This window comes from Oncorhynchus masou, chromosome 21 (genome assembly GCF_036934945.1).
Source record: "Oncorhynchus masou masou isolate Uvic2021 chromosome 21, UVic_Omas_1.1, whole genome shotgun sequence".
Lineage (NCBI taxonomy): Eukaryota > Metazoa > Chordata > Actinopteri > Salmoniformes > Salmonidae > Oncorhynchus > Oncorhynchus masou.
Window position 1 is genome coordinate 20,317,856 of NC_088232.1, and position 27,253 is coordinate 20,345,108.

General features: G+C 48.2%; 1 protein-coding gene across 16 annotated transcripts in view; it reads left to right on the forward strand.

Annotated features, from left to right (window-relative positions):
• The window catches only part of LOC135507939 (gephyrin-like), a 130,451-nt gene that overhangs the window by 34,022 nt on the left and 69,176 nt on the right, over positions 1-27,253 (forward strand). For all 16 annotated transcript variants that reach the window (XM_064927745.1, XM_064927751.1, XM_064927749.1 and 13 more), the window contains exon 2: positions 24,372-24,450. In XM_064927745.1, coding sequence (XP_064783817.1) covers positions 24,372-24,450 — 79 coding nt within the window. The remainder of the gene's footprint in view (positions 1-24,371; positions 24,451-27,253) is intronic.

Here is a 27,253-nt window from a genome sequence, read left to right on the forward strand (position 1 = left end):
AATGCATTATAATGTATGTCATTCTCTTTGTGGGGATGTATCCTGAATAGGTACACAAGGGTAGAATATGTAATATTCTCCTTTGCATGTTTTGGTATTATTCTACACAGTATTATGCTACACAGTTATTCTAATGAGCCCCCAAACAAGACTACATTTGTTTGGACTGGACCAAATCTTTACCAATCATAGAAGTCTTTGTTTCAGAAGTTTGGACATCACAGTAGAGTACACCACAGTAGATTATAGGGCATCACAGTAAAGTATAGTACAGTACCATGCAGTAAATTATACTATACTCTAGTTTAACAAACCTTACAGTTGAGCAAAGCTTAGTCCTTGCTATTGCGAACCAATAGCCAAATCCTACTACTTAAAATAGCCCATCAAATGCATTAAGAGATGTTAAAGTTATGAAGAGTATTTAATGTCCTGAAGTTGCAGCTTTCAAATGGGAACAATTGTGAAAGTCAGTCTATAGGAGATTCTCCATCACAGCTTTATTTTGAATGACAAATGAAATGTTTCAGGCAACAAGAAATCAAATTGAGCAAACAATCTTTAAAATAGAAAAATCGAATGAGAAGTCAAAAGGAAGACTTACAGCTGAGCGTATGAAAGAAACAACGTGTAGAGTAGGCCTATTTCCATAGCCGATTATATTAGCAATGTACTGTAGGCTACAACCTACCTACAACATTTAGAAGCCTAGGCCTAATAAGAGAGGAAGATAGGCAAAAATGCAAATCATTGAATAATTATCCAGTACTGGGGACATCAGAGTTGCGTGCTATGCAGCTGGGCCCTTAGGTTGTAAATCATCATCTAACAAAGCACAGCCAGCGAGGCTCCTTGACTGTCACTTGCACGTTGGCACACACAGACACACTCTTTTGTGCTACAGCTCCAACAGAGAGAAATAGGCTGCTTAAGAATATTTGGCTCCAAAATATATTTTGTCATGATTCCTGTCGTCCCTCTCGAAGCGCGCAAGCTCGCGCTAGCGGTCTAGGTTAGCAGTATTTTTAGCAGTTGGCCAATAGGGGGCGATCACATCTTATATCACTATGTTTTATGGGTACTTAATGACGATAGGACAACGGTTGATATCACCCTAGTGTGCTGTCCAAACTTTGTGAAATGGATGTCTATGATTTGGTTCAGATTTGGACTGACCAAATGCACTCTACTTTTCAATGTAGATGGATGTCCGGTGTCGGTCAGTGGGTGAGAGGGTTGGTTACAGTCAATGGAACGGTAGGGGACTCATGGGTAGGTGTCAGTAAAAGTTGGGAGAGATGACATTAACTAGAGGGAAAGGTTGTCCAGACTGTTTTCACACTCTTTCTTTGACCACCACACGACAGACAGAAAAATGAAAAAGTTAGGAGCTGAACATAACAGAAGGACAGTAGCAGGTGAGCCGTGCTCTACCAACTGAGCCACACAGGATATTACATTTTTCCCCCCATAGTCTGCTCAGGGATTCAACCAGTGACCTTTTGGTTACTGGCCCAATGCTCTTAACTAACTTCCTGCTGTGTTTCTAATACCTTTTATAATACTTTTTCTGGTAGATGTTTTCTAAGACCCCCTTTCTATACTGAACAAAAATATGAACGCAAAATGTAAAGTGTTGGTTCCATGTTTCATGAGCTGAAATAAAAGAGCCTAGAAATGTTCCACCCATGGCTGCGCCCCTGCCCTGTCATGTGAAATCCATAGATTAATGGCCTAATGAATTTGTCAATTGACAGATTATCCCTAGATGAACTGTAACTCAGTAAAATCATTGAAATTGTTGCATATATATATATATATATATATAAGATTTTTTTTTAATTACCAGAAATCAAAGCCTTTACTTATTCTACACGTATTTACTTATTCCACACCCTCTATCTTCAGAGTTTGTACTGTTAGGTGACCTAAACTGGGACATGCTCAACACCCCGGCCGTCCTACAAACTAAACTAGATGCCCTCAATCTCACATCAATTATCAAGCAACCTACCAGGTACAAACCTAAATCCGTAACCATGAGCACCCTCTTAGATATCATCCTGACCAGCTTGCCCTCTAAATACACCTATGCTTTCTTCAACCAGGATCTCAGCGATCACTGCCTCATTGCCTGCGTGCGTAATGGGTCTGCAGTCAAACAATCACCCCTCATCACTGTCAAAAGCTCCCTAAGACACTTCAGCGAGCAGGCCTTTCTAGTCGACCTGGCCCGGGTATCCTGGAAGGATATTGACCTCATCCCGTCATCAGAGGATGCCTGGTTGCTTTTCAAAAGTGATGGTATCAATGATGTCGCTCTTGCTGCTGGTGATAATCTGATCCACCTCTACGCAGACGACACCAGTCTGTATACATCTGGCCCTTCTTTGGACACTATGCTAACAAACCTCCAAATGAGCTTCAACGCCATACAACACTCCTTCCGTGGCCTCCAACTGCTTTTAAATGCTAGTAAAACTAAGTGCATGCTCTTCAACCGATTTGCTGACCACACCCTCCTGCCCAACTAGCATCACTACTCTGGATGGGTCTGACCTAGAATATGTGGACAACTACAAATACCTAGGTGTCTGGTTAGACTGTAAACTCTCCTTCCAGACTCACATTAAGCATCTCCAATCCAAAACTAAATCTAGAATCGGCTTCCTATTTCGCAACCAAGCCCCCTTCACTCATGCCGCCAAACATACCCTCATAAAACTGACTATCCTACTGATCTTTGACTTCGGCGATGTCATTTACAAAATAGCCTCTACTCAGCAAACTGGTTGCAGTCTATCACAGCGCCATCCGTTTTATCACCAAAGCCCCATATTACTACCCACCACTGCGACCTGTATGCTCTCGTTGGCTGGCCTTCACTACATATCCTTCGCCAAACCCACTGGCTCCATGTCATCTATAAGTCTTTGCCAGGTAAAGCCCCGCCTTCTCAGCTCACTGGTCACCATAGCAGCATGCGCTCCAGCAGGTATATTGCCCTAGTCGTCCCCAAAGCCAACACTTCCTTTGGCCGCCTTTCCTTCCAGTTCTCTGCTGCAAATGACTGGAACAAATTGTCAAAATCTCTAAAGTCTCATTTCCCCCTCTAACTTGAAGTATCAGCTGGCAGAGCAGCTTACCGATCACTGCACCTGTACACAGCCCATCTGTAAATAGCACACCCGACTACCTCATTTCATATTATTACTTACCCTCTTGCTCTTTTTCACCCCAGTATCTCTTCTTGCACATCATCATCTGCACATCTATCACGCCAGTGTTAATGCTAAATTGTAATTTCTTTTGGCTCTATGGCCTATCTTCCTACTTCTCTACATTTGCACACACTGTACATAGATCTTTCTATTTTTCTTTTGTGTTATTGATTGTACGTTTGTTTGTCTAACTCTGTATTGTTGTTTTTGTCGCACTGCTTTGCTTTATCTTGGCTAGGTCGCAGTTGTAAATGATAACTTGTTCTCAACTGGCCTACCTGGTGAAATAAAATACATTTTAGAATGCAAAATGGTTGAAAAATGTATATATGCCTTAGTTTCTTGGTGCATCCTGTTTCCATGGATCATCCGTGAGATGTTTCTATGACTTGATTGAATGTGCTCAATTGATTGGACATGATTTGGAATGGCACAGTTGACAGTGCATGTCAGAGGAAAAAACAAGCTATGAGGTCGGAAGAATTGTCCGTAGATCTCTGAGACAGGATTGTGTCGAGGCACAGATCTGGGGAAGGGTACCCAAGAACACGGTGGCCTCCATCATTCTTAAATGGAAGAAGTTTGGGACCACAAAGACTCTTCCTAGAGCTGGCTGCCTGGCCAAATGGAGAAATCGGGGGAGAAGTGCCTTGGTCAGGGAGGTGACCAAGAACCCGATGGTAACTCTGACAGAACTCCAGAGTTCCTCTGGAGATGGGAGAACATCTCAGAAGAACAATCTTCACTGCAGCACTCCACCAATCAGGCCTTTTATGGTAGAGTGGCCATACAGAAGCCACTCCTCAGTAAAAGGCACATGACAATCTGCTTGGAGTTTGGCAAAAGGCACCTAAAGGACTCTCAGACCATGAGAAACAAGATTCTCTGTTCTGATGAAACCAAGATTGAACTATTTGGCCTGAATGCCAAGCGTCACGTCAGGAGGAAACCTGGCACCATCCCTACGGTGAAGCATGGTGGTGGCAGCATCATGCTGTGGGGATGTTTTCAGCGGCTGGGAGACTAGCCAGCATTGAGAGAGAAATGAATGGAGGAAAGTACAGAGAGATCCTTGATGAAAACCTGCTCCAGAACGCTCAGAACCTCAGACTGGGGCGTAGGTTCATTTTCCAACAGGACAATGACCCTAAGCACACAGCCAACAATGCAGGAGTGGCTTCGGGACAAGTCTTGAACCCAATCAAACATTTCTGGAGAGACCTGAAAATAGCTGTGCAGCGACACTCCCCATCCAACCTGACCGAGCTTGAGAGGCTCTGCAGAGAAGAATGGGAGAAACTCTCCAAATACAGATATGTGAAGCTTGTAGCATCATAGCCAAGAATACACAATGCTGTAATCATTGCCAAAGGTGCGTCAACAAAGTACTGAGTAAAGGGTTTGAATACTTTATTTCATTATACATTTGCAAAACATTCTACATCTGTTTTTGTTTTGTCAATATGGGGTGGGGTATTGTTTGTAGATTGAGGAATAGTTCAAATGTGCTGTATGCTCAGAGGAGTTGAATGTGGAAAAGAAGGGATGATCAGAAGAAGAGCGGGATGAGGGTCTATTGGGAGGGAGGGGGAAAGGGGGGATGGAGAGGAGGAGGAGTCAGTCAAGGATGGACGAGCACAGTAGTTTGAGGAAAAGCATTTTTGAATCTCCAATTTTCTTTTCCCGTAAAACCTCCTTTTTCTCTCTGAAATACTGCATTGAACTGCTTCGTTAGTAAGAAGTGTCTATTGAATATTTATAAGTCGCTTAATAAAACATCAATAAAGGAGAAGATGCCCTTTACATGGAGCTGTTACTGCAAGACTCTTGGACTCTCGACTACATAGAAACCTATTCCCGATGTCCTGCACTACTTTTGACCAGGGCCCATAGGGTGCCTCAGGACTCTGTTGCTGCAAACGTTAATTATTTCAGACTAATTAAAATGGAGAAACTCCCAGGTTAATCACTCTTTTGCTCCTTTCTCTCTCCCTGGTTCTCTCTCTGTCTCTCTGTGTCTCTCTGTGTCTCTCTGTGTCTCTCTGTGTCTCTCTGTGTCTCTCTGTGTCTCTCTGTGTCTCTCTGTGTCTCTCTGTGTCTCTCTGTGTGTCTCTGTGTCTCTCTGTGTCTCTCTTTCTCTCTCTGTCTCTCTCTGTGTGTCATCAGTAGTGGGGAATGTAGGCTAATGGGTGTGCATGGTGTGTGTGTTTCTGTGCATGTCTATAGGGAGTGTGCCGGTATAACTATATTATTGCTTAGTGTTAGGGGGCGTAATGATGTTGAGATGCATGTAGGCCACATTTAATTGTGTGTATGTGTTTCTGTGCATGTCTGTAGGGAGTGTATAGCGTAGTGAATAAGTGTGAGTGTCAGCGTGTTTTGTGTGTTGAGGGATGGACTGTGCAGTGTCTTTTGCTGACTAAGTTCCTAGCTGGCAGTAATAGTAGAGCTCTGTAGGGCTGTGCTGTGTGATGTTTTATTAATCTGTCTATCCAGCTGAAGACACAACTGATGGAGCTTGGCTCAGATAGATGGACGTGCTGATCATTCCTAGAGCGTGTCTCTACCTCACCACCCTCACTGGCTTGATTGTATACACACACAATCTCTATCTCTGTCTTTATTTCTCTATCTCTTTAAAAATATAATAATCTCACACACACATTCAATAAGATTTGGTGCATACCCTCTAGCCTTGATAAAATAGTTACATCATTAAAACAAACTTTATTTAATTTTAACAGACTACAAAGTTAGAAACAAGCCCCTCTTCTCATCCACTGCACATAGGACCCCCTGATTCCCCCCCCCCCTCCCCCCATTATATATGCTCTAGTTTCAGCCGAACCCGACCCAGCAGCACAGCTCTGGGGTCCGTACACCCCGACCCCTGCATCTCATGTTTCCTAGTCTTCCACATTGCTATTTTTGCCGACCCCAACAGGTGATTTACTTGACAGTCCCTTCACCTATTGGTTACACTATACCTAGGCACTCCCAACATATAGATTCAGTCAGCCCCAACCCTAGGACTGCACACCACCCACTCAGGACAGAAAACAACCCTACCAGCCTGGACTAAGAAAAAAACAGATGCTGCACTGATGGATCAAGGTGCGACACATATCTGCTTGTAGCGATAGCCAGCACCATGAATAATCTTCCACTGTAGATCAGCAATACGCTTCTCTACGGGAGGCTTAAACGGGAAGCGCCAACATCTTCTCGGAGAAGAGGCTGGTCCCAACCCCCCGGACACCCTGTTGCCCTCAGCCTATGAAGTTGGCCTTTCTGATCCACCTTCACAGCTACTGAATACAGAGCCCTTTTGCTGGCTGTGCAAAAGGCCCCCAGCTCTGGAGTCTTGAACGATAAGATCATTCCCTCACACTCGTGGTGTTCCCCTGCAGCGGCAGCAATGGTGAAAGGAGGTAGGTCAGTGTGATTCGTGGTTAGACGGTCCAGTCTCTGCCTATTCCCCAGAAGCTCTCTGAACGAGCCCAATGGTGCAGCACGGACCCCCTCCACCACCTGGCAGATTTCCACCCAGCCTCTTCTTGCAGGACACCCGGTCCTCACAAGCCTAGCCTGCAAGCTGGCAGATTTCAGCACTCTGGTTTGAATGAGTAAGTTGTGAAACAGTGGCTCCTCCTTTATCCACGCTCCTGGCCGTGAAATGTTTACACTTCCAAAGCACAGCGCAGTAGAACGGAGAAATGGCTGACATATCGACCTGCTTCAGATTCAACAGGAACAAGTCCCCTGTCTCTTCAGAACAGCCCAAGCAGTGTCTCTGCAGCACACCCTCTGTTGGTACAGATGTTTCTGTGTAGCTTGTAGATGGAAAGCTGTCACTCTCAAGACCCTGCTGCAAGTGTCCAGTGTTGACAAAAATAAATCGACCAGTAACCTCTGCAGTTGGTTGACCAGACTCTGTTTGGGGTCCAACACCATCAGCCTGTGCCAGAGCATTGAAGCAGCAAAGTTGTTAGTGACCAGGACCAATGTTGCCTCAAAAACAATTCAGCACTGAGCAAATTTCAGGTCTGCTGAGTGCAAACTTGAACATTGTCAAAATTTGTCAAAACACTGAGGCTGTACTCGCTTTAAGTTAGTTTTAACAGTGGCCAAGTAGGTTACTCTGGCTATTTGATCATTATGATCTGGTAGGCCAACCATCAAAAACAATGGAGAAAATGCATCTCATAACATTTTAACATGGAAATAGCTGTTATATCATTCAGCGTACAGTAGAAGCCAATGTGTGGTGTTAAATGTAGGCCTACATTCCATGAGACTTTTGGGAAATAAAACATGCAGACCTTGACATGAACCTGTTTATCCAGGGGTTGTCAATAATCAGATGGCTGTTATTTATTTAATCCACTATGTTTAATTGTTACTCAAATTAATCATATAACAATTAACTCATTAGGATTTGGGGCACCACGGAAAAAGTTGTTTAACGAGTTACCATCTCCCGAATTAAACTAGAAGATATGTTATTATTAATCATTACCTTATATCAGTCTCATCTGAACGGTCGCAAACTTGGATCCGCAAAAATCCCAGTTTTTCTGATCATTCACTACCACACATTGGTTTAATTATTTATTTACTTGCTAACTAAATAATAACACAGAAAAACACACACACTTACATGAGACAAAGGTCCCTAGTGGACTGACAAGATATGACGGCTTGTTACAACATAGAGAGAGAGATGGAAACTACCTTCAAAGTAATCATAATACCTTGCACATGAACCACTGCCTGTTTGGAATAAGAAATCATTATTGTATTTACGTGTGAATGCCGTTGTTAGTCGGCTGTCTCTGAAACCACGCCTTCTTCACTCAGCTCACTTGAAAGGCTCTGATAGTCCACCAGAGGTCAAAATGTCCTTCTAAGTTGTCCGGTCACCAGTGGTGTCTTTGTTCAGAACTTGTTCTTAGCTCGTGTGGATAGTCAGGGTTTGAACCACTTTACAGCTGCAGCCTGGCAATGTTCGGGTCTAGTGAGTTTATCTTCACCTCGTGCTGAGGTTAAACTTTCTAACCATTTCAAATGTGTGAACCATGGTCTCGTGTCTTTCTGGTCCGATGTTAATTTCTCTTCCAAGCCTTTATGCACTCTGTGTAAAAAGGGGTGTTCCATCATCCTGACACGATCTCTGAGCTCCCCCGGGGCGTGGCTACTTACTGGTGCAAAGTATCATAAACTATGATCTCGTTAGGAAACTAAAAGTACGTTCCTATCTTTAACAAAAATACTTTAATTATTCATGTCTCATGCACAACATATAACCTGACATACAGTGTATACTTTAAGTTACGGTATTTTCGTTATACCAACTTTAATGACGTTTCAAAATAGACATTCGTTTTTCATACATATTGTTCTAGTGTTCACTTTTTGGACGTTAGTGTTGGGTGGGCAAAGGTCTTTAGTATCAACTAAAGGAATGTCCCTTTGACCGCAATAAAGTTCTATGTGAAGGAGTCACAGTAATCTCCTCTTATGCACTCTGGACAGGTCTTCGTAGTACCCAACTCGCTAATGATAATCAGGTCATGAATGACCCTGTACTCAGGGCTCTATTGTTCCTCGAACCACTGACATCAATGCAGATACAATCAAAAATTACCAAAAAAACTTGGCATCAAAACAGTATGTGCTTTTAAAACTTACCTCACTGTTATGAACAATTTGAAGAAAAATGGTTGAAACAAAAGGTTGCAACTGAGTGGAAAACATGGTCGTTGTGGATGTTGTTTCAAAGCCTAACACAATGAAATGGACAGTGCTTCCTAATTGATTAATTCATAACACCCTCATATGCATATTAGAGTTTATGCAAACGCATAGGCCAAAATATCACCCCCCCCCAAAAAAATGATTGTGCGTTACACAATATATAGCCTACCGCATATTACACATGTCAGAAAAACATAAATAATACTGACTTTGGTACATAATTGGTCTATCTTAAATTAAACAAATTGGTCAGAGTTGGTATACAATTATAGTGCATTTTTATTTGATTTGAATAGCCTAGTAATAGGACGTTTTTTTAAATATTTTCATAATTATTAGGCTGACACATTTCGCTACAGAATATCTCACCACCGTGCGTTTCCTTCGCCTTCATTTCTTTCTCCAGCGTGGAGAGAGGGGCTATTAACAATTTGAATGAAATATGTTTCATTGTGAAAACATGTTACTATCGATGTTCCCGAACAGACTTCACTTTGTTTCCCAAAATAAAGCACTGGGTCGCTGCAGGGTTGAAGAGCCCATAGCATACAGAGTCTGGGCGGAATATCACCTGTCATGCAACGAAATAACCATAGTAGCCTACCCGAAGTGAGTGAAAGGAACCGGCAGGAAAGTGGCCTCCATTCGCTATTGGAGCGCATACGGATGACGTCTTGTTTTCTCTTGCCCATGTTCCTACCCTTTTTAAAAATGGACCATTCTAAACCGAAATGAATTTGACATATTAGTAAAGACCAGATTAAATTGAGAATAATTGAGATTTTTTTTGCGACTTTCTCAATTCATCAATACCCTATAATCGCACCATGCGGCCCATATGTCTCTTTGATTTCTAAGGCATTAAATGGTTTGTATCATTCACAACTAAAGTTGCCAAATAACTATAAATATAGCATATATGACCTGTTTCAAATTATCACTTTTACGCGTAAAATAGCCACTTCATATGCGTACTCTCACTCCGGAATGGGAAAAATATCCTTAATATATTATTCAGCTAAGTTTAATTATATTCTTCTTACTATAAATTCATATAATCTAAGCATATCTTGTCTGCTAAATGAACAAGCCTGCCGCCTATGACTTTATTCCTGCTTTGTGGCATTGTGAAATCTCTTATGTTATACTGCAATGTATGTTTTTGTGTGTGTAAATATGGTTGTCATTGTTTGGTTGGTCGATTCACTGCTAAATATACAAACAGTCACATTTTCTCCAGTCTCTGAAAGACTACAATTTGTGTTGCGCGGGGCTTCGTGCTCTGGCCCCATCCCTCCCACAAGGTGGGCTTTAGGCGGACATTAACAACAATCCTTTGGACTAAACTGAAAGAACTGACCAGATGCGATGGCTTAAAGTGATTCCTCTCATCAACACGAATTTGATCATGGAGCGTCAATTCAACCATACATGTTTTAACCGGAAAATAGCGCAGAGGATTCGAAACAAGTAGTTGGATTTAGCTAATGTTAGAAGCTCAGCTTCAGCCAATGCCAGCATCTAGAGGGCAGATGATTAAATACGGTGCCTAGCTAAGTAAGTTATTTTTTCCTGCAAGCCACTTAGTTAACTTTAGTTTATGCACCGAAACCCATATTGTGTATTGCTGGCTAATTTCTGTTTGCTAACTTAGTTAACTACTGTAGCTACCTAGCTAAGTTAGATAGTTTATGGCTACCGGTAGTTGTTTAGCTATCACATTTACATAAGTATTCATAACCTTTACTCAGTACTTTGTTGAAGCACCTTTGGCAGTGATTACAGCCTGAGTCTTTGACGCTACAAGCTTGGAACACCTGTATTTGGGGAGTATCTCCCATTCTTCTCTGCAGATCCTCTCAAACTCTGTCAGGTTGGATGGGGAGCATCGCTGCACAGCTATTTTCAGCTCTCTCCAGAGGTGTTCGATTGAGTTCAAGTCCGGGCTCTGGCTGGGCCACTCAAGGACATTCAGAGGCTTGTCCCGAAGTCACTACAGTGTTGTGTGCTAAGGGTCGTTGTCCTGAACCTTAGAACCCTGTCTGAGGTCCCGAGCGCTCTGGAGCAGGTTTTCATCATGTATCTCTCTGTTCTTTGCTCCGTTCATCTTTCCCTCGATCCTGACTAGTCTCCCAGTCCCTGCCACTGAAAACATCCCCACAGCATGATGCTGCCACCACCATCCTTCTGGAAGGTTATCCCATCTCCACAGAGGAGCTCTGCCAGACTGACCATCAGGTTCTTGGTCACCGCCCTGACCAAGGCCCTTCTCCCCCGATTGCTCAGTTTGGCCGGGCAGCCAGCTCTAGGAAGAGTCTTGGTGATTCCAAACTTATTCCATTTAAGAATGATGGAGGCCACTGAGATCTTGGACCTTCAATGTTGCAGAAACATATTGGTACCCTTCCACAGATCTGTGCCTAGACACAATCCTGTCTCAGACCTCATGGCTTGGTTTTTGCTCTGACATGCACTGTCAGTTGTTGGACCTTATATAGACTGGTGTGTGTGTGCCTTTCTAAATCATGTCCAATCAATTCAATTTACCACAGGTGGACTCCAATCAAGTTGTAGGATTATGAATGGAATCAGGATGCACCTGAGCTCAATTTCGAGTCCCATTGCAAAGTGTCTGAATACTTATGTAAATAAGGTATTTCTGAGTATTTTTTTAAACATTTATTTTAATCCATTTTAGAATAAGGCTGTAAGGTAACAACATATGGAAAAAGGGGTCTGAATACTTTCCGAATGCACTGTATATGAATGTCTTCTGTGAATCTATAAGGGCAGACACATTTAAAATATGTATAGAAAATATCCATATTTTATTGTGGTTCTACATCAGGGCTCTCCAACCTTGTTCCTGGAGAGCTACCATCCTGTAGGTTTTCACTCCAACCATAATCTAGCACACCTGATTCTAATAATTTGATGGTTGATGATAAACTGAACCAGGTTAGTTACAACTGGGATTGGTGCGAAAACCTACAGGAGCGTAGCTCTCCAGGAACAGGGTTGGAAACTCCTGTTCTACATGGTCTTATGCTGAGCCCCGCTGGCTGCATAGGCAGCCCAATTCTGATCTTTTTTTTATTTTTTACACTAATTGGTCTTAATCACATCTGATTGATGTGCTAAAGAATGTTTGAAAAGTCTTAGGAAGGCAGTGCTTGCACAGTATGTGTATGGAAGATGGATGAGAAATGGCACCTCAATCATTCTCTGACGCAACAGTACATTTACTCTCTAAGCACAACCGAAACTCCCTTCCTCATCTCAAAGTACTGTCTGTAAATCTCGGAGAGAAGAATGAGTTGGTTGTGTCATTACTGTTGTAGTCTTGATTTGATACCTTTTCAGTGTCCCTTTCTGGTTTCTGTCCCACAAGCTTGTTGTGCTCCATAACTGCAAGGTGTGTCAGCTCCACCATGCTTGTGTACCCAAAATGCCCCCGCTTTGGGGTTTGCTTCAGCAAGGCACTGTGGATGACTCCAGACAAATGTAGTTAAAAATAAAAATGTAAAAAGAGAAGAGGGGTAGACTAAATTGATTACATGTTCTGGAAGGTACTCTGTAGTCCTCAGGCTACCTCGAACCCCATAACACAAACATTACCCAATTCATGTTTATACCATGCTTACTGTAAATTGAGCTACAGTGCATTCAGAAAGTATTCAGGCCCCTTAACCTTTTCCACATTTTGTTACATTATATCTAAAAGTGATGACGATTTTTATATATTTAATCAATCTACATACAATTAAAAAAAACTGAAACACCTTATTTACATAAGTATTCAGACCCTTTGCTATGAGACTCGAAATTGAGCTCAGGTGCATCCGGTTTCCATTGATCATCCTTGATGTTTCTACAACTTGATTGGAGTCCACTTGTCGTAAATTCAATTGATTGGACATGATTTGGGAAGGCACACCTGTCTGTATAAGGTCCCACAGTTGACAGTGCATGTCAGAGCAAAAACCAAGCCATGAGGTCGAAGAAATTGTCCGTAGAGCTCCAAGACAGGATTGTGTCTGCACAGATCTGGGGAAGGGTACCAAAAGCTTTCTGCAGCATTGAAGGTCCCCAAGACCACAGTGGCCTCAATCATTCTTAAATGGAAGAAGTATGGAACCACCAAGACTACCTAGACCTGGCCGCCCAGCCAAACTGAGCAATCGGGTGGGAGAAGGGCCTTGGTCAGGGAGAGGTGACCAAGAACCCGATTGTCACTCTGACAGAGCTCCAGAGTTCCTCTGTGGAGATGGTTGTCCTTCTGGAAGGTTCTCCCATCTCTACAGCTCTCCACCAATCAGCCCTTTATGGTAGAGTTGCCTTTTGGAAGCTACTCCTCTGTAAAATGCACATGGCCGCCCGCTTGGAGTTTGTCAAAAGACACCTAAAGGACCAAGATTGAACTCTTTGGCCTGAATGCCAAGTCTGGAGAAAACCTTGCACCATCTTTACGGTGAAGCATGGTGGTGGCAGCGTCATGCTGTGGGGATGATTTTCAGCGGCAGGGACTGGGAGACTAGTCAGAATCGAGGGTAAGATGAACAGAGCAAAGTACAGCGAGAACCTTGATGAAAACCTTCTCCAGAGTGCTCAGCCCAGTCTGAGGTCCTAAGGTTCACCTTCCAACAGGACAGTGACCTTAAGTACACAGCCAAGACAATGCAGGAGTGGCTTTGGGACAAGTCTCTGAATGTCCTTGGGTGGCCCAGCCAGAGCCTGGACTTGAACCCGATCGAACATCTCTGTAGAGAACTGCACACCCTATAATGACAAATTGAAAACATGTTTTTACATTTTTTGCTAATTTATCGAAAATGAAATACAGAAATATCTAATTTACGTCAGTTTTCCCACAGCTGAGTCAAATCACCCTTTGATGCAGGGTCATACCCATAGTTTTTCTTTTCGACCACTTGCTTTCCTTCTGTTGGACCTTGTTCTTACTGCTGTGACATGGCCATTCTAACACCAACGGCCCCTCTAACTATATCCAAGCCCACTGATTTGATTGACTGTCCTGATAAAATTCTCTACATTAGGTTAAAAAAAATCCTGTATGCCAATCTTCTTACCAAATGAATCCTGCAGAAAATCACTATCCTGCTGTAACGTGTACAGTGAACCTAACTGGGACTCCACCCTGAGATGCTACATCTACATTGATGGGGATATCTGACAGCGTATCAGTCTCTTCCTCCGTCCTCATCAGGCAGTTCCACGGAACCCAACTCCTCCCCACCATCACCCTGCGTGTCTGTAAATACAGTGGGCACATCGTTCTCCATTTTCTGTGAGACAGGCGTATCAGCCTCGGAGTCAGTAGTTGCCACTGCCCTCGGTAACTACTGCCGGGGTTACAGTCACTATCATGCCCGCCCCCGAGCTCCCTGCCACGGCAACCTCTGCTACATTAACGTCACCTGTTTGGCGTCGAGTATGGACTTGGAGTATGGAGGCAGGGACTGCCCTGAACCCCCCAGCCCGCTCTCAGATTTGGAGCCAGACATGACAGAGGATCCCTTTGCGTGCATGTCTGCCGCTTATGTCCAATCTCCCCACGTTAAAAACACTTCAGACTAAAGTTTTTGTTGGCGAGTCTAAAAACGAGCAGTAACCTGTTTTTTTACATCCAAGTATAAACTCTCTCATTGAGCTGGCAAATTTCCCGTAATGTGCGAGCTCTCTCAGGTTGCCATCGATAACGAACGTTAGCACGTTGGATATAGTAACCCTCGTAGCCGGGGAGAAAAACGCCGCGATTTGCAAAACAAAAATACATAATTTACAGTAACAACTGTCTCAACCAGCCAGTTGACAAGGCGCTTCTCTTTCAGTAACACCACCACTGCTTTATTCATTCGCGACTCAGTTGAAAGATTTTCGCAGCCAATCTGTTCTCCCACAGCGAGGACATCCTCCACCGTCACAATCGGGTTAGGCAGACACGTGAAACCGTAGCAAAGAGACAGGGACGGCTCCTCCACGTGTGATAATAAATAAATGTCACCCAAACGACTAACTCACCCAACAATGTAGGCTAAAATTAAATGCATAACTTAACCAAAATCATGTAGAGGGAGGATCATGAAATATGAACGAAATGAACAAAAAAGGGACAGCAACTTCTCAGCCTCCTCACACAACCAACTCCAGAGAGCGAGGGAGAGGGGGAACAGCTGCAGTGCAGGGTAGTGGATATACCAAAAGTAGTCAATCTCTCTCTCTCTCTCTACAGCTGGAGCTGCAGCTAGGGCTGGGACTATGAGGTGGGGCTGGGGCTGTGGGGCTGCTCTCCACACACACACCACTGTTTAATATGAGCAGGGACTGGGGCTGTGTGCCTGGCTATGACCAGGCGACCACTGAACACCGAACACAGGCCAGTAACTACACTTACAGTACACCAGGCAAATTATCATATTGCTTGCCTCCATTCGCATTGCAGATACGGTGCATTCGGAAAGTATTCAGACCCCTTCACTTTTTCCACATTGTTACGTTACCGCCTTATTCTAAAATGGAGTAACTTGCTTTTTTCCCCTCAATCTACACACAATACCCCATGCGGCCTAAGCAAAAACTTTTTTATTTTTTATTTTTAGAAATGTTAGAATTTATGTGAAAAATAAACTATTACATTAACACAAGTTTTCATACCCTTTACTCAGTACTTTGTTGAAGCACCTTTGGCAGCGATGGAGTCTTCTTGGGTATGACGCTACAAGGTATTTCTGTTTTGCAAACATTTCTAAAAAAGGGATGCACAATGTATTGGTGAAGATATTGGAATGGGACAATATTTGCTAAAAATGCCAACATCGATATCGTCCCGATGTCTAGTGTAACTCCAATGTTTAAAACCGATGTGAAAGCTGACATGCATACCTATATAACGAAGGTAGATGACGTAATGACGCCACGTAAAATTACATGAGCCTCACAGCATTCCTAACCTAGCCCACAATGTCTGCTGTGTGGATCAAGCAGTCAATAAGTCGAGCAGTCATTTGAAAAAGTAACAACATTTCAGCGAGACAACTCCATTAACGACAAGATAATGGTTTTCAAGGCCCTTGATAATCAACCATTCTCTGTCGTGGGTGATGTTGGCTTTCACCCACTGGTTGAGAACCGGTACACACTACCGAGTGTGCACATTTTCAGATGTTACCCTACCGGAGATACACAGTATTAGCGTCATTGCTATTAGCATCACGACTGACATTTGAACCAGCGAGTCTGACAGCACAGTGGGTCGCCAAGGATTTCGTGCTGAGGAAAGTCTTATTTCATGCTCATAAATGTGCTGGTTGTCATACCGCTGCTGCCACTTGGAAACATGAACACGCTAACGTCAGCTAGCTCAAATCGAACAACTGACTTGAGAAACAAGCTCATTAACTCTGCTTGCAGCAGACGTGATACCCTCTGTAATGGCATTGAAACGCATTCTCAACAACTGGTTGTGAACAAGCGATTCGGTGGCATTCTCTCTTTACTGTGTCGCCACCATTCTCGATGCTATGGACAAGGACCGCTACTTCGATGCAGATAAGAAACAGGGTTTACATGAAATATTACATACACAGCTGGACAAGATGGAAACTGACACAGTGACAGTGCGCACCGAGGACGAGAGACCACGGACAGACAGCTGAAACTTTACTGCTTGACGTGTATGATGAAATCCTGATTGAGAATGAAATGACTGTGAAAGAAATAGGATTTGATTATGTTTTACTGGTAATGGGGACATACGTAAATGCCAACAACATAATGTGTGTGTGCGTGTGTAACTTGGCAAGTCGGTTAAGAACAAATTATTATTCAATGACTGCATACCCCGGCCAAACCCGGACGCCGCTGGGCCAATACTGCGGCGCCCTATGGGACTCCCAATTGCAGCCGGATATGATACAGCCTGGATTCGAACCAGGGACTGTAGTGATGCCTCTTGCTCTGAGATGCAGTGCCTTAGACCGCTGTGTGTGTTTAACTATTTAACTGTACTAGAATGCTTAAAAGGACGCTTACATTTTAAGTATTGCATCTCGGTATCAGGTTTTTTGGTACGTGAGATATCGGTATCAGCCAAAAAATGTCATAGTGGTGCAACACTACTAAAAAAACTGTGTGTTTTGTCATGGGATATTGTGTGTAGATTGAGATCCATTTGAGAGTAATTCTGTAACGTAACACAACGTGGAAAATGGGAAGGGGTCTTTAATACATTCCCAATGCACTGTATAAATAGCTTATTCTCCCCTCTCTGCCTCTGCTTTGTTAAATGGTTATCTGAGAAACGTTACCGTTGTACAGGGAGATGCTTTGAAATAGAGCTTAGATTAGGGACCTTCTCTTTCGCTCTGTGTCTCCCTTTCTCGCTCGTTTTCTCTCTCTCCTCTCTTTCATTCCCTCGTTAGCTCACTTCACTCACTTCCCACGTGTATGTAATACACACACACACACACACAGACGGCACGGCGGTCTACCGCTGTTGACCATGAGCCTGGGGATCAGTGTGTTCCTGTCTCTGATCCGTACGTCAGCCCTACGAGGAGCTGACCACACACACACGCACGTACTTCCGTCTCTCTCCCTCCCGTTTTCTTGCTCCCTGTCTCTTCCTTTTTTTTCACACGTTGCCCTATTTTGCTTTGTTCTGTTCTCATCCTTCTCTTTCCTCTCTATCTGTCTCCCTTCCATGGGTTGTTGTGTGTGTGTGTGTGTGTGTGTGTGTGGCCTTGCACTGTTTGGTGCGGAAGGCGAGACGGTAAGAGAGAGCACTTTAATTGAGGTGAGAGACAGAAAGGGAAAGTGTTATTGAAGGAATAGAATTGGCCAGGGATATTCAAACGTTGCTTGCCCAGGGACCCCTGCTCTGGCAACCTGGGTAGGTATGTAATTCAAAATGAGTTTATTCTGTTAGCACTAGCGATATTAATAAAAACATAGATTTTATTTTCACCAACCCCTTGCAGTACCTCCTGTGGACCCCAATTTGAATATCCCTGGAATTAGGCCTTTGACCTTGTACATCGCTTGGCTCACTCACTCACTCACTCACTCACTCACTCACTCACTCACTCACTCACTCACTCACTCACTCACTCACTCACTCTCTATCATTACTAGCCTAGTCACTACAGCACAGTCGTGTCCTCCCTCTCTCGCTCACTCGCTCTCTGTTGCCTGGGGCTATGACACAGGGGCCTCTCACAAGAGAGAGCGATACATGATAGGAGAAGAGAGGGAATCTCCCTACCCTCTCACTCTGCTACTGGTCTGTCTGCTCTGACTATTCTACCCTACTCTACTCAATATTGGCTAATCTACCCTCCCGTCTGCAAACAAACATTTTGAACCAGGTGGACCTCAGTTAGAGCTCAGAGAGAAAGGACGGAGAGGGGTGGAGGAGAGGGAAGGAGATGGTTAAGAGTTTTTCCTGACCAAGTTGCCCGACCAGGAAGACCTGTCTCTGGAGCAGCACTCGTCTCTACACCCTCCATGGTATCTCCCCTCTCTCTCTGTCTCTACACCCTCCATGGTATCCCCCTCTCTCTACCCTCCATTCTCTCTCTCTGTCTGTCTCTACACCCTCCATGGTGTCTCTCTCTGTCTCTCTGTCGCTACACTCAAAATTCCATATTCAAATTGAATTCCACATTTAAAAAAATATTCCTTTCATGCCTGTTCCAACTGCAGTCAGATTCTCTCTCGCGTTCACTCTTTCCCCGTCTTTCTCATCTCTCTCTCCTTTCCTCTATGTAGCGATCACTCCTGCTGTCTCCTGCAGGGAATCGGCCTATTTATAGATCAAGGGTTAGCAGGGGAGAGAGTGGGGGGGAGAGTAAGAGGGAGTAGTTGGGGTATAGAAGTGGAGAGCACAGAGAGAGAGAGCGAAGACATGAGGTTTGGCTATAAGATGGGAGTAAGGGGGTTAGGGGAATGCTGCAATTATGAAGCAAGTGTTTCAACACTCCCTCTGCCTCTCCCTCTCTTATTCCCTACTCTCTCTCTCCTTCCCTACTCTCAATTTCTCACTCTACCCCTTTGTCTCTCTTTCCCTGATGTGGAGCAGAGTAGAGCGCAGTAGACTATGATTAGAGCCCAGTCAGTGTTGCTGGTTGAAATGTCACTGCTTTATAATGTATTTAATAGGCTATAGGTCAGTTAGCTCCTTTTAATACGCCCCAACACTACCACTGCCGCCGCCCCAACACTACCACTGCCGCCGCCCCAACACTACCACTGCCGCCGCCCCAACACTACCACTGCCGCCGCCCCAACACTACCACTGCCGCCGCCCCAACACTACCACTGCCGCCGCCCCAACACTACCACTGCCGCCGCCCCAACACTACCACTGCCACCGCCACCACTACCACACTGCCGCCGCCACCACTACCACACTGCCGCCACCAGCATTACCGCCACCACACTGCCACTGCCGCCACCACACTGCCGCCACCAGCACTACCACCACACTGTCACTGCCGCCACCAGCACTACCACCACACTGTCACTGCCGCCACCAGCACTACCACCACCACACTGCCGCCACCAGTACTACCACCACACTGTCACTGCCGCCACCAGCACTACCACCACACTGTCACTGCCGCCACCAGCACTACCACCACCACACTGCCGCCGCCACCACACTGCCGTCACCAGCACTACCACACTGCCGCCACCAGCACTGCCACCACTGCCACTGCCGCCACCACACTGCCGTCACCAGTACGACCACACTGCCGCCACCAGCACGACCACCACCACCACACCTGCCGCCACCACACTGCCGCCACCAGCACTACCACCACACTGTCACTGCCGCCACCAGCACTACCACCACCACACTGCCGCCGCCACCACACTGCCGTCACCAGCACTACCACACTGCCGCCACCAGCACTACCACACTGCCGCCACCAGTACTACCACACTGCCGCCACCAGCACTACCACTGCCACTGCCGCTGCCACTGCCGCCACCAGCACTACCACGCTGTCGCCACCAGCACTACCACCACCACCACACTGCCGCCGCCCCAACTACCGCCGCCCCAACTACCACTGCCGCCGCCCCAACTACCACTGCCGCCGCCCCAACTACCACTGCCGCCGCCCCAACTACCACTGCCGCCGCCCCAACTACCACTGCCGCCGCCCCAACTACCACTGCCGCCGCCCCAACTACCACTGCCGCCGCCCCAACTACCTCTGCCGCCGCCGCCACCACTACTACCACACTGCCACCGCCGCCGCCACCACTACCGCCGCCACTACCGCCACCACTACCACTACCACACTACCACACAACTGCCACCACCGTCGCCGCCACCACACTGCCGCCACCACTACCACACTGCCGCCACCAGCACTACCACCACCACACTGCCACTGCCGCCACCACACTGCCGCCACCAGTACTACCACCACACTGTCACTGCCACCACCAGCACTACCACCACCACCACCACACTGCCGCCACTGCCGCCGCCACCACACTGCCGTCACCAGCACTGCCACCACCACCACACTGCCGCCACCACACTGTCACTGCCACCACCAGCACTACCACCACCACCACCACACTGCCTCCACTGCCACCGCCACCACACTGCCGCCACCAGCACGGCCACCACCACCACTACCACACTGCCGCCACCACCGCCGCCACACTACCGCCACCACTACCACTACCACACTACCACACTACTGCCACCACCGTCGCCACCACCGCTACCACACTGCCGCCACCACTACCACACTGCCGCCACCACTACCACACTGCCGCCACCAGCACTACCACACTGCCGCCACCAGCACTACCACCACCACACTGCCACTGCCGCCACCACACTGCCGCCACCAGTACTACCACCACACTGTCACTGCCACCACCAGCACTACCACCACCACCACCACACTGCCGCCGCCACCACACTGCCGTCACCAGCACTGCCACCACCACCACACTGCCGCCACCAGCACTACCACCACACTGTCACTGCCACCACCAGCACTACCACCACCACCACCACACTGCCTCCACTGCCGCCGCCACCACACTGCCGCCACCAGCACGGCCACCACCACCACTACCACACTGCCGCCACCAGCACTACCACACTGCCGCCACCAGCACTACCACCACCACCACCACCACCACCACACTGCCACTGCCGCCACCACACTGCCGTCACCAGTACGACCACACTGCCGCCACCAGCACTACCACCACCACCACCACACTGTCACTGCCGCCACCAGCACTACCACCACCACCACACTGTCACTGCCGCCACCAGCACTACCACCACCACCACACCGCCACTGCCGCCACCACACTGCCGCCACCAGTACTACCACACTGCCGCCACCAGCACTACCACTGCCACTGCCGCCGCCACTGCCGCCACCAGCACTACCACCACCACCACACCGCCACTGCCGCCACCACACCGCCACTGCCGCCACCACACTGCCGCCACCAGTACTACCACACTGCCGCCACCAGCACTACCACTGCCACTGCCGCCGCCACTGCCGCCACCAGCACTACCACCACCACTGCCGCCGCCACCAGCACTACCACCACCACACTGCCACTGCCGCCGCCACCACACTGCCGCCACCAGTACTACCACACTGTCTCCACCAGCACTACCACCACCACACTGTCACTGCCGCCACCAGCACTACCACCACCACCACCACACTGTCAATGCCGCCACCACACTGCCGCCACCAGTACCACACTGCCGCCACCAGCACTACCAACACCACACCCAACTACCACTGCCACCGCCCCAACTACCACTGCCGCCGCCCCAACTACCACTGCCGCCGCCCCAACTACCACTGCCGCCGCCCCAACTACCACTGCCGCCGCCCCAACTACCACTGCCGCCGCCCCAACTGCCACCACCGTCGCCACCACCGCCACCACACTACCACACAACTGCCACCACCGTCGCCACCACCGCCACCACACTGCCGCCACCACTACCACACTGCCGCCACCAGCACTACCAACACCACACTGCCGCCACCACTACCACACTGCCGCCACCAGCACTACCAACACCACACTGCCGCCACCACTACCACACTGCCGCCACCAGCACTACCAACACCACACTGCCACTGCCGCCACCACACTGCCGCCACCAGTACTACCACCACACTGTCACTGCCACCACCAGCACTACCACCACCACCACCACACTGCCGCCACTGCCGCCGCCACCACACTGCCGTCACCAGCACTGCCACCACACTGTCACTGCCACCACCAGCACTACCACCACCACCACCACACTGCCTCCACTGCCGCCGCCACCACACTGCCGCCACCAGCACGGCCACCACCACCACTACCACACTGCCACCACCACCGCCGCCACACTACCGCCACCACTACCACTACCACACTACTGCCACCACCGTCGCCACCACCGCCACCACACTGCCGCCACCACTACCACACTGCCGCCACCAGCACTACCACACTGCCGCCACCAGCACTACCACCACCACACTGCCACTGCCGCCACCACACTGCCGCCACCAGTACTACCACCACACTGTCACTGCCACCACCAGCACTACCACCACCACCACCACACTGCCGCCACTGCCGCCGCCACCACACTGCCGTCACCAGCACTGCCACCACCACCACACTGCCGCCACCAGCACTACCACCACACTGTCACTGCCACCACCAGCACTACCACCACCACCACCACACTGCCTCCACTGCCGCCGCCACCACACTGCCGCCACCAGCACGGCCACCACCACCACTACCACACTGCCGCCACCACCGCCGCCACACTACCGCCACCACTACCACACTACCACACTACTGCCACCACCGTCGCCACCACCGCCACCACACTGCCGCCACCACTACCACACTGCCGCCACCAGCACTACCACACTGCCACCACCAGCACTACCACCACCACACTGCCACTGCCGCCACCACACTGCCGCCACCAGTACTACCACCACACTGTCACTGCCACCACCAGCACTACCACCACCACCACCACACTGCCGCCACTGCCGCCGCCACCACACTGCCGTCACCAGCACTGCCACCACCAGCACTACCACCACACTGTCACTGCCACCACCAGCACTACCACCACCACCACCACACTGCCTCCACTGCCGCCGCCACCACACTGCCGCCACCAGCACGGCCACCACCACCACTACCACACTGCCGCCACCAGCACTACCACACTGCCGCCACCAGCACTACCACCACCACCACACTGCCACTGCCGCCACCAGCACTACCACCACCACCACACTGTCACTGCCGCCACCAGCACTACCACCACCGCCACTGCCGCCACCACACCGCCACTGCCGCCACCACACTGCCGCCACCAGTACTACCACACTGCCGCCACCAGCACTACCACTGCCACTGCCGCCGCCACTGCCGCCACCAGCACTACCACCACCACTGCCGCCGCCACCAGCACTACTACGCTGCCGCCACCAGCACTACCACCACCACACTGCCACTGCCGCCGCCACCACACTGCCGCCACCAGTACTACCACACTGCCTCCACCAGCACTACCACCACCACACTGTCACTGCCGCCACCACACTGCCGCCACCAGCACTACCACCACCACCACCACACTGTCACTGCCGCCACCACACTGCCGCCACCAGTACTACCACACTGCCGCCACCAGTACTACCACACTGCCGCCACCAGTACTACCACACTGCCGCCACCAGCACTACCACCACCACCACCACACTGTCACTGCCGCCGCCACCAGCACTACCACCACCACCACCACACTGTCACTGCCGCCACCAGCACTACCACCACCACCACCACACTGCCACTGCCGCCACCACACTGCCACTGCCGCCACCACACTGCCACTGCCGCCACCACACTGCCACTGCCGCCGCCCCACTGCCACCACCACACTGCCACCGCCACACCCTTCAGCCAGTCTCTATTTCTGTCTCGCTCTTTCTTGTCTTTTTCTCTCCACGTCTGCACTCTATATTTAGCTCATCCTGTCATCCTTCTCATCTTCAAATCTTCCTCCGTGCCTCTTTCTCTCACTTCTCTTCTCTCTCTCGGTCCCGTTAGTGAAGAGTGTTGATGGAGATGTCGCAACAATGTGGACATGTCCACGCTTAGTCTGAACCTGAAGATGATGGATGTGTGTTACTGTGTGTTTGTTGTACTGTTGTAGTACTTACCTAGGCCTGAACTAATGGTTTCTTTCTCCTCTCTTTCTAATCTCCCTACATCTCTCTGCCCTCTCTCTCTTTCCCTCTCACCATCTCTCTCCCTCCCACTCTCTATCAACAGTGAGTGACAGCTGCTTCAGGAATCTGGCTGAGGACCGCAGTGGAGTAAACCTCAAAGATCTGGTCCACGACCCGTCACTGTGAGTACACACACACACACACACCCTTTTAGACGAGCACACACATACCAGTCATCCAGGTCCTGTTCGAGTAGTGTGTGTGTGTGCGTGAACCTGCTGGCCTCTCTCCTCCACCACTGCACCATCCTGCTCTGCAGCCTTCTCAGCTCTCCTCTTAGCTTAGATTGTTTCTCACGTAGCACCCTCCTGACAAGCCACTTTCACCAAGGACAGAGCCTCCTCTCCCACTTTCTCTCCCCATCTCTCCCTCTCGTTCTCTCTTCATCCATCCATCCATCCATCTCTCTCCCTCCCTCCATCCTTCCATCCATCTCTGCCTCCCTCCCTCCTTCGCTCTATCCTCTCAGAGTCAGGGGTCAGGCACCAGCGTGTAGCGTGCCATTTAAATAATTGATTAATCTCAGTCCAATTATGCTGGTGCCACACTTGATATTTCACAGCGGCAGAAGCGTGTTGTGGAGCGTTGAGACACCAGTGTGTGTGGTGTGTTGCAGAGTGTTGAGGCACCAGCAGATGGTTGTGATAGATGACTCCATGACACCTCTCTCTCATGCCGAGACAGTAATGTAGCGCTGCTAGCTAGCCGCCAACCTTGGGCCAGCTAACCGCTGTTTAATGCTTAGACTGAAATGTAGCGCTGCTAGCTAGCCACCAACCTTGGGCCAGCTAACCGCTGTTTAATGCCTAGACTGAAATGTAGCGCTGCTAGCTAGCCGCTAAGCATAAGGCCAGCTAACTGCTGTTTAATGCCTAGACTGAAATGTAGCGCTGCTAGCTAACCTCTAACCTTGAGACTGTTAAATGCTGGTTAATGCCAACACCAGCTGGGCTTGGGCTGTACGCTAGGCTCTGGCCACTATTAACGCCTGACTACTACATTTTACATTTTAGTAATTTCGCAAACGTTCTTATCCAGCACAACTTACAGGAGCAATTAGGGTTGAGATGTTACCAAGTTGGTTCGGGGATTCTAACCAGCAAACTTTCAGTTACTGGCCCAACACTCCTAAATGCTGGGCTATATGCAAACACACACGGACAGACACAAGCGCACCGTACACATACATTCTGAGGCTGTCAAAGATAGTTGTCCATTTACCTCAAAGCTCAGAACGGGTAGAGAACGGAAACAAAGGTCAGTGAAGAGCCATGTCCAGACGCGTTCTGCCCTCTGAACCACAGCCAGGGTTCTCACACACACACAGCGTGGCCCCCGGCAGGGGTGACGGTGAGTGACTGTGTGTGACGGCGTGGTGCTCAAGGGACAGGATGCTCTGAGTGGCTAATGACTGTTGGCAGGGATGGACAGCCTGACAGAGGGGGAGAGAGAAAGAGCGGAGGTATGGGGAGGGTGTGGGAGTTTTTACACTAAATGTCCTTGTTTTTGAAAGAAAACAAATGTTTTGTCCATTAAAATAACATCAAATTGAGCATAAATGCAGTGTAGACATTGTTAATGTTGTAAATTACTATTATAGCTGGAAACGGCTTTTTCATAAAAATATAAAAATGTATGTAATATGTACGCCTATGTAGAGATGCAACCATCACTCCTGTGTTCCAACGTTGTGTTAGCTAATTCAAGTTTATCATTTGAAAAAAGCTAATTGATCATTAGAAAACCCCTTTGCAGTTATGTTAGCACAGCTGAAAACTGTTGTCCTGATTGAAGAAGCAATAAAACTGGCGTTTAGACTATTTGAGTATCTGGAGCATCAGCATTTGTGGGTTTGATTACAGGCTCAAAATGGCCAGAAACAAAGACCTTCCTTCTGAAACTCGCCAGTTTATTCTTGTTCTGAGAAATGAAGGCTATTCCATGTGAGAAATTGCCAAGAAACTGAAAATCTCATACAACGCTGTGTACTACTCCCTTCACAGAACAGCGCAAACTGGCTCTAACTAGAATATGAGAGGAGTGTGAGGCCCCGGTGCACAACTGAGCAAGAGGACAAGTACATTAGTGTCTGTGTTATTTTGCCCATCTTATTCTTTTCTTTTTAATGGCCAGTCTGAGATGTTTTTTTCCTTGCAATTCTGGCTAGAAGGCCAGCATCCCGGAGTCGCCTCTTCACTGTTGACGTTGAGACTGGTGTTTTGCGGGTACTATTTAATGAAGCTGCCAGTAGGCCACACAAGTTCACAGAACTGGACCGCTGAAGTATGTAGCATGTTAAAATCGTCTGTTTTCGGTTGCAACACTCATTACTGAGTTCCAAACTGCCTCTGGAAGAAACGTCAGCACAAGAACTGTTCGTCGGGAGCTTCATTAAATGGGTTTCCATGGCCGAGCAGCTACACAAGCCTAAGATCACCATGCGCAATGCCAAGCGTTGACTGTAGTGGTGTAAAGCTTACCGCCATTCTGGAGTAATGAAACGCACTTCACCATCTGGCAGTCCGACAGACGAATCTGGGTTCGGAGGATGCCAGGAGAATTCTACTTGCCCGAATGCATAGTGCCAACTGTAAAGTTTGGTGGAGGAGGAATAATGGTCTTGGGCTGTTTTTCATGGTTTGGGCTATGCCCCTTAGTTCCAGTGAAGGGAAATCTTAACGCTACAGCAAACAATTACATTCTAGATTATTCCGTGCTTCCAACTTTGTGGCAACAGTTTGGAGAAGGCCCTTTCTTGTTTCAGCATGGCAATTCCCCCGTGCACGAAGCGAGGTCCATACAGAGATGGGGGTGGAAGAACTTGACTGGCCTGCACAGAGACCTGACCTCAACCCTGTTAAACTCCTTTGGGATGAATTGGAATGCCGACTGCGAGCCAGGCCTAATCGCCCAACATCAGTGCCC